Raw genomic sequence first — 9,343 nt, forward strand, 5'->3', positions numbered from 1 at the left:
AAAAATGGTGAATCTCTTCATTCTATTAATCGAACAGAATAAGGTATTTCTTTTACAGTTTGAAGTGAAGAGTCATAAATCTCAAACATCAAAAGAGAAAGACTGGCCTCAGAGTGCGTCCCACCCCAGCTCCACATGATGAAGCCCAGCTCTTGAGAGGCAAACAGGGGCAGAAGGGAAGAAACTGCAGGTACAAGTAGTTCTCTAGACCCTTTCCTTATGTTTCCTTACTTGTTAGTAGACCCCCCTCAAAACCAAACAAACTACGTGACACTGCCTCGTATGCATTACAGGGCCATTACCATGATCTCTAGGACAGAAAACATATTCTCACCATGGCTTTGTACTCACCTCCATTATGCCTGTGTAATAGGAAAATGGTGTCACCCTCAAGCCTTTTACCATGATGTCAGACAAATGATAAGGGTACAACATGAGATGATCTCGGCTGTATTTTAACAAATCTTCATAATATTTACGTTCATCTTTCTTGACATGCTTAACTACAAGTGGAGAAACAAAAAGTTACACTATTCTATGATGTTCAATTTTAAAGAAACGTTACAACAGAAGTATTAAGAATAGTATAATGGCAATTGACAGAAAACGAAGAACAAAATAAAGGAGTGGTGCAGGGCATTCAGCATCCAAGGATTTCTATGTATGATAGCAGTACTCTTACAGCCTTTAAGGATGACATTAAAACAGAGCAGATTTAACTTATAGGTTAACAGAGAGGGATCCATTGGCACAGAACTAACACAGGCTGTAGAAAATCATCTTTTAATTATCACAGAACAGTTTGGGCTGGAAGGGACCTTAAAGATGATCTAGTTCCAACCCCCCTGCCATGAGCAGGGACACGTTCCACTAGGCGAGGCTGCTCAGAGCCCCATCCAGCCTGGCCTTGAACACTGCCAGGGATGGGGCATCCACAGCTTCTCTGGGCAACTTCGTCCAGTGCCTCGCCACCCTCACAGTAAAGAATTTCTTCCTAATATCTCATCTAAATCTACCCTCTTTCAGCTTAAAGCCAGTAGCCCTTATCCTATTGCTACACACCATAAAAATCAGTGAAGCTATAATCTACTTTGGGAAGACAAATGAAGGCAGTCAATGCAAACTAATCAAAGTCTGCAAACAAGTCAGGGCCACTGTCTGCATCTCATCTAGTGACAGGCTTTATTTTATTAGTCAAATCCTCTCTTAACATCTCTTAATTTCTTGGAAAAGGGCAAGATAAGTACAGCAGAAATTCAGCTCCACCTGCCAACTCAGTAACCTTAAAGAGTGCTTCACTAGAAAAGCTGCCAAACAGACTCAGAAGTCAAGACTTTTCTTGATGTTTTATCATTTTAAAGTATTTCTTTTCAGGGAAGGAGGGACCTTTGAACAGGGCTAATCCTTGCAGTTTTGCAGTAAGACAAGCTTCCATGCAGAAGAGTTGGGTAACAATAAGAAGTTACTTAGCTTCTTTACTCACCTAAGTTATTCCGGTATCGTAACTGATTGCGGATGCTGTAGAGTACGACCTGCCTTTCATATTCCCTCTGAGAGTTTCCAAGACCCTTGAAAACATAAAGGCCTTTTAGCTGACAAACACAAAACCCCTTTGAGTTAAACCACAGCAGTGTCTTATGAAGAAACATATGCAGGCAGTTGTCATTACTCAGGGAGTCCCTCAGTTCAACAGTGATACTGTATTTAGTCTCTGTATGAGGTCAAAAGTACCTTTAGTTAAATAGCTCACTGCACAGGATGCAGATTTAAGCAATAATCTTTAGCCTTTTTCTTCATAGTACCATTTGGATAAAAAAGCAGCGTCTAATTCTCATCCATCTCAACCATCTTCCAGAAGACATGAAACATCAGGCATTTTACCAAGCATTCAGCCACTTGCAGCCTTGAAAAATTACCCAGAATTAGCCTAACACAAACCAAGCATGGTGAATGACATGTAAACTTCCACTTCTCCAGCTAAGCTTATTAACGCAAAAAATAAATACCGAAACAGCTCAAGTTGTAGCTTCACACAAGCAAGGCAATCAAGTGATCTTAGGTCACAAGATTAAGGTGTGAGCACAGCACATCACTTGACTATCATGAAAGAAGACAGAACAAGAACTCTGGTTGATGCTTTAAATGCCTCATTTCAAAAACTGTCCCCGCAAAATTCTTCGTATTACTCTTCTACTCTGCATCCGCAACAAGTGATCTTCTTGGGTTTTTTTCACCCTGTCCTGGTTCCTTCACTGATGCTAATATTAACAAAGATACTCAGATAAAACTGTACTTTACTGCATATATGGGATAAACAAGTAGGTTGCACACATACTACAGAATCAGGTATTAGAGAAGAAACATCTGGTATCACAGACAGGGTCCATAATTGATTAAGTATCCAAAGAGAGATCCAGGTATTTGCTCAAAGCACAAAAATATTAAGGACTATTCTAACACTAATGTAAACAAAACAGCATTCCAGAAGTTACACTTAAGTAAATAACACATTAAATACTAATAGGTTTTCTATCCTGAATCACACAGCCAACAGTATAGCACTTCAGCTGCACAGGTTAAAAAAAATTATCATTCATGCCCCTCTTACAGCTCCTGAAATCCCAAATTCAACGAATTCAGTTACTCAGGGCCTGCAGCCACTGCCCTCTCCATCCTTCCTTTGTGCAAGAGCAGGAATTGTTTAACAGCATCTGCTTTCAAGCAGAGTAAGACTTTGGAGATGAGAACCTCCTCTCCATGTGACACAATACCTCCCCTCTGCTATTAGAGGCCCATTAAATCCAGCAAATCAAAATTTCATGAGGTTTTCTTTTCCACGAGCCACTCGTGCAACAGTTCCCTGGCTACGGAATCCGATGGCACCTGCGTCCCGGCTCAGCTCACAGTATCCAGGGCTTGCATGAGGGACAGCCGGCTCAGCCGGTCTTGTGTCTGCACAAGCTGCGAGAGGACCCCCACATCCCCCGCTGCCCAGAGACCCCAAACCACCCCTACGCCTCCCTCTCCTCACAGAGGGCCGCCCCAAACGCACAGGTATATCCTGCTCCTCACATACAGACCCGACACCACTCGTTTATCCCCCCTCGCCCCAGGGGGGCCGCGCACCCCCACGCCCCCCCTTCACACGCAGCCCCACACCCTCCTCACACGCCGCTCCCCGCAGGAATCCCCACACCCGCCGCCGTACCCCCCCCTCCCCACAGCCACACGCCTCCCTCCCCGCCGCAGGAACCTCACGGCCCCCGCGGACAGGGCCGCCTGCCTTCCCCATGAGCCGGCCAGGGCCGGGTCCCCCCATCTCCCCGCACCCCGCCCCGCACCCTCCCGCTTCCCCGGGCCGGGAGCTCGGCAGCCCGGACTCCGCCCGCCCGCCGGCCGGCCGGCACCTGCTTGACGCTGGCCGGCAGCCGGCCCCAGGGGTAGTTGTGGCGGATGTGGAACTCCACGTCGATATTCATGGCGAGCAGACCCGGCCGCGCCGCAGGGCCCCGCCACCGGGAGGCGCTGCAGCCCAGGGGCCGCCCTGCCCTCAGACCCCCGCCGCCGCCACAGCCACCTCCCGCCCGCCGCCGCTTCCGCGTTACGCCCCCGGAAGCGCCTGCAGGCGTCACTTCCGGCGGAGCGGGGCGTGGCGGTCACCCCGGGAGACGGCCGGCGGAAGCGCCGCGAGTGCGGCTGCGCATGCGCGGAGGGGAGGCGGTGGGTGGACAGCGCGGCTGCGGCCCAGGGGGCCTGACCCTTCGCATCGTCGGACGGCGGGGGAGCGCGGCGGCATTATGATTTTAAAAAGCAGCTGCAAGCGGAGCGGGTTGTTCTCCGCAGTCGGGGTGCTGGAGCCCGGCAGCAGCAGGGGGACGCGGCCGGGCTGTCGCGGCCTGGTGTGCCTTGTGCTGCCACAGCGGCCCTAAGGCCCAGGTGCCTGTGCCTTGGGGAGGTAAACCCTCCCCTGGGCTGCTTCCTCCAGACACCCGCGCCGCCGGCCGTGGGCTGACACAGGTTGGGAACAGAGCCCAGGTTAAAATACCTCTGTTACCTGCTGGGTTAGTTTTAACGTTCATTTCCCTAATGCAGTTGATGATACACCTGGACGAATGCTACTCCCTGCTCAAAGCAAGGGCAGGTACAGCAAATAAGCGTTTCAGTACAAGGAATGCGCAAGATGTTAGTTTAGGAGTGGCCCCGGGCTACGGCAACTGGGTTGTGCCCCCAGTACACGGTCTGCACAGTGTGGGGGCTGAAAGCTTGCAGTCCTGATACCACCAGCCACCCATCCTATTCACGCAGGGTCTCGAGCAAGTGGATTAATATTATCAAGAAAGCTGCGTCAAATAAATAGCAGCGGGTGCCCTTCCTTATCTTACAATCTAGGTTCTTGTGTGTCATTTAAAGTCTTACCTGTGTTGAAATCAGCAGCTTGCCATGCAGAAGCATTTTAAGTGTCAGGGAATTGGAGACAGGGGAAGAGTTCTATATTTTTAACACTACAAAACATTTTAGTGAATGATTTAGTGTGTAAGAATAAACAAAGCAAGTGAGGCCCTGATCACACGTGTAATTTATTTTTAAGGCTGTTACCATGCGTGCTTGGTAATAACCTTGGGGCTGAAAGGGGACCAAGAGCAATAGAATCTCAGTGCTCTGTTATCTTCGACTAATTCCCCAGAGAACTGCAGACCCAGTTCTCCTTTTTTAGCGTCACTGCTATCTTTAGGATCCTACTTTTGCATTAACTGCAGAGACACAAAGCCTCAGCAGTGGATATGCCCCATGGTGCCGACACACAGAGAGATCCCTGCAGCTGAGGACATGGTGAACAGCTCACATGATCTCCAGAGTTTCAGATAAGACCTCCCTGCTCATGTCACTGGCAGGCTTCAGTCCAGGAACAGTCACAGCCTGTGAATCTGACTTCATCCCTCAGTTCTTTTAACCCCAGCTCTCAGGTTTCTTATGAGCCCTTTTCTGTCACACCCTACAATGGTTTATAAGTAAACTATGAAAAGATAGTAATAAAAAAACCTTTTTTGCCTTGCCCATTGCTATATAACCAGATGGTACGGGTAGTTGGCTGGTACTGTTTGTTTGCTTTTGATATGAGCAATTGGACATACCTCTCAACAGGGCAGGACAATTTTTTTCTTCAATGGTTCTGAGGTAAATTATCTTGTTAGTGGCACCAGCACCTGAATAATACTTTTAGTAAGACACAGATATGAGAATCCACAAGCTAAAAACTCAAGTGCTTAGAATAACAGTAATGTATGCATTATTCCTCTTCCATTAAAGCTATCAGCTGTCTCAGACTTTTCAGTGATAGCACTGGCAAAAGGGAAGAAAAACAAGACCATTAGAAAGCAACTATTGATGTAGGGTAGATCTTCAGAGAGGCAGAATAATTGAGCAGAGCTCTGATTAGAAGCCAATAGCAGAAGTACTTGATTTTCAACAGGATTTTGTTCTTGTTGAACAAAAAACAGGACAAGTGATTCAAATTCACTTTCTAAATTAAGGTCATAGATAAAACACTCTGAACTCCTGCACCTTCACCTGAGGTTATTGAACTCTGAAGTTATAATCACACTGTTTTAAATCATGTATATAAAATACAGTGAGCAGTGAGGATCAGGCTACTGATCCTTTTTTCCAAAGCCTAGGATATCATTAAAACCACTTCCCTTCCCAGCTCTGTTCATCAGGATTGATATTTATGTGTAGGATGTTGCACAGTTTACAGGTTCTCCAGCTGACCCTTCAGGAAGTTGCAGCAATGAACAGATCTGTCCTGGAACAGAGGCACTATGTGTAGGCTTGTCCAGTCCTTTACAACTTTTCCTGACCTCTCTTAGAACTCACAGGTAATCAGCTGGTTCAGAGATTGCTACACCTAGTTTGATGCTCAGTAGACCTGTGCTGCTGACTATATATAATGAATATTCATTACTTTAATTTTTTTTTTTCTGTTCTGGTTGGTACACATGACTACTTACTTAAATGCATTAATTTCTGGCAGGAATAATATTTCTTTGTGAGGACAAGCAAAACAAGGACTGAAAACTTTAGCGTGGTATGCATCATCCATTAGCTGTTCTTCTTCCACATTCTCTAATAAATCTCCATTTACCTTTGCTTATCCCTTACTTCTGAGATATTTTTGGACCATCTTCTTTTTGCCTTTGCTGTCTCTTGCTGTTCGTAACTCATTCTGTCCACTTGCTTTTCTAAATTGATTCCTGTGTTGTTCTCTCTATCTACTGGCAGCTTCAGTTATTGTTAATTGACTTGTGGAGTTTTGCTTTCTCAAAGAGCATTTGCGGCAGACTTACTGCTACACATTTTTCTTACTGTGTTACCTATCTTTCCTCCCTATAGAGAACATTTGCTTCTTGAGTTTCAATATATTTGCTTCCAGTTATTCTCAGCAGCCTTCATTCTTGAGATCACCTTCTCAAAAGACATTACCTTTTGGTTCACTGACTTTTCAAAAGTCTGCTGGTTTTTTGTTTTTTTTTTTGTTATTCCAAGTCTTTTGTGCTTTTTCCTTGCAACAATTTAACTCCATGTGTCAGTACTGCTTTCAGACAGATTACCTTCCCTTTCTGGATTTTCAACCAGCTCCTCCTTGTCCAAGATCAGAAGTAGCAGCTTGGCTTCCTCTAGTGAATTCCTCTGTTTCCTGTAACAGAAGTTGGCTTGATGGACTGGTGGGGGCCTGCCAGTTTGCCTTTCCCACCAACAGGTAGCTGAGACATATCTACCGGTATGTGTAGTACTCTGAAAGTATAACGTATAGCACTCTGAAGGTATAATATACAGTACTCTGAAAGAGTGACCTGAGCTGAACCAGTGCAGCTCTCCTCTGAACCAAGCACCTGCACTGAGAAATTGCAATGAGATCTCTTAGTCGCATTCCTTCTTTGAGTCCTGGCTGGCCTGAGCGGCTGCATGCCACCTTCACCGACAAGTGAAGAATATCTGCTCTCCAAGGTGACTCTTTTCTCTTCCTTGGGAGTGATTTGTGCAGCACTCCTGAGCTGCTTATTCAAATTGACAACTGTTGATCAGATCTCAAGACCAAATAGTTCCCAGGGAATTATTTCCTCTGAAATAATGCTTTTTGCATATCCAGGAATGGGCCACTGACTTCCTTCAAGGACACCGACTTCCAACAGGAGACAAATCAATTGTAAATGCCTGGTTTTAGCCAAGTTTGTTGATGGGCTGAATTGTTTTAGGACTTCCACTTCAGTTTTCAACCCCTTCATTTCTTCTCCAAAGTGAACATTTGAAAGATTTGAAAGCTTCAGTCCTTCCTGCAACTTACCCCTGATAGTGAATGTTTTGGTATACCTGTCTGAAAATCTGATAAGACTGATAGTGCCTGATCAGTCTCTGGTCAACCCACCACCCGTTTTGTCTGGTCTGTATCAATCTCCAAATACGGTTCAGGATTCTTGTGGTTGTCTTTACTTTCTGCAAATTCTCAGTCTCACACAGGTTTTCCAGAGATCAACAGAGCTGAACAGGAGTGGCAGGCAGTGATACCACTGTAAGAGCCCTTTCATGGCTCATACCAATGCTGCAGTCAAACTTGGTGAAGGCTGTTGACTCTGATGTAATCTACAAGCCGTGTTTCTCTGTCACACAAATCCAGGTGTTTGTCTCTCCAGGGAAAGTTCTGCCTCTTGCAGACAGAGAAGGCACCATCTCACTGCCCAGCCCTGTGGGTGCACTGCTGCCACCCACAAATACCCTCTGCAAAAAGCACAAAACTCAGCTTCACTTAGTTCTTACCTGTTACTATCTCGATCCTTTATTATTTTATTTACTTCACTAGACTCAAGATTTTCATTGCCTCTACCATTTAGCCTTGGTGAAGGCCCATCGACTGCAACCAGTTCTGTGGTTGCCTTTAGAACAAAGACTCGCTTGGTGGTCACCAGCAATAATCTCCAGAGTAGCAGTGTGTAGAAGAATGGCTGCAGAAGTGTGGCCACAGAACCCCTGAGGGTCTGCACAGTCCAGGCCTGGAGTGCACAATCCAGGCCTGGAATTAGAAGTGTACTGGAATTAGAATTGTGCTGAAGTTAAAAAGAAAGTAACTTTGATCTATTCTTGAATCCTGGTGCAAAACCAAGAACAGGAGGTAGATAGAAGAAGTAACAAACCGCAAGGCCGAGACATAGCTGACGCAAATAGCTGCATGAATAGAATGCTTGTTCCAATCATGATTAAGCTTTGAAAGCATGATAGTGTATTTAGGCTATATAAGAATTGTTGGAAGCTAATAAAATTGAGCAAGATGCATAACTCATATTGAGTAGTTTCTTGACGCCGGCGGACTCTTCTCCCTATAGCAGTGTTATCCATCAACAGTTATGCTCTGCAGTGTGTGATGTTTCTTACCTGGGATATTATTTCATTTCTTTTTCACCTTTTTGAATTGTTCCCGCTCCACCTTTCAGAGGAGGAGGTTTATAGGCACCCTTCTGGTAAGCCTCTAGTGCCGCCTTGTCCTCTGCATCCAGCCTACTTGGTCTTGCCATGGCATAATACCTGTCCCTCAGGTTTCCATGCTGCTGGCAAAAGAAGGAAGAAATAGGTAGAGGCGGACTCCATTCACTAGATACCAAGAGATGCCCCTATCTCATTGCCTGGGGGTATGTCACCCACAGGAGTACGGTCCTCAGATCTACAGGGAGTCAGTCCTGTTATTTACAAAGCTGAAAGATACCATACGGTCCTTAATTTTTGTAAATTATACAAACTTTTAAACTCCTGGTACATAAGCTAAGTCCACCAAACTGATCAGTGGGAGTAGCACATAGTTTTCCCACCGACACCCTATTTGCACATTCAGATAGATCATTTGCATGCACAGCACGATATACTGTGACTCGGTCTGCTGTTTGTTTTAAATCCTTAATGAGCTGAGCTGCTGTACTTCATTCACAACCAGTAAAAGCAGTAGGATTACCAGTCTGTATTTGAGTATATGAGTGCCCTCAGATCTTACAGATTCCAGAGAAACCCTGCAGTTGCTTTCCCTCCGACTTCAGTGTTCCCTTTAATGTTAGTTGGGTCGGCTTTATTCCCAAAAATATTATGAAAGAAGTGGGTAGTTCCCAGCTCAGTAAAGACTTTGAAGATGCCTTTGAGACAGTGTGTTACTACAAAACATTGAATTCTGTATAAAATTCTTCACATTCACATTTGAATTTTACATAGCATATGTTCAAACACCATAATCAAAGCTGATCATTTGTTTTCACGTGTGTTTGAATGGTAGCAAGGTCTTTGCAGGAAAGTACTGTCTATCAAATCA

At 45.4% G+C, this 9,343-nt stretch overlaps 1 protein-coding gene across 1 annotated transcript in view; it reads right to left on the minus strand.

Moving 5' to 3' along the window:
- The window catches only part of FAM91A1 (family with sequence similarity 91 member A1), a 29,050-nt gene extending 25,455 nt beyond the window's left edge, over positions 1–3,595 (minus strand). Inside the window, exons 1-3 of the mRNA XM_055799562.1 lie at positions 3,408–3,595; positions 1,484–1,568; positions 352–503 (exon numbers count right to left, since the gene is read on the minus strand). Coding sequence (XP_055655537.1) covers positions 352–503; positions 1,484–1,568; positions 3,408–3,479 — 309 coding nt within the window. The 5' untranslated portion in view covers positions 3,480–3,595. The remainder of the gene's footprint in view (positions 1–351; positions 504–1,483; positions 1,569–3,407) is intronic.
- Positions 3,596–9,343: the final 5,748 nt, after the last annotated feature.

The sequence above is a fragment of the Falco peregrinus genome, chromosome 3 (genome assembly GCF_023634155.1).
Source record: "Falco peregrinus isolate bFalPer1 chromosome 3, bFalPer1.pri, whole genome shotgun sequence".
NCBI lineage: Eukaryota > Metazoa > Chordata > Aves > Falconiformes > Falconidae > Falco > Falco peregrinus.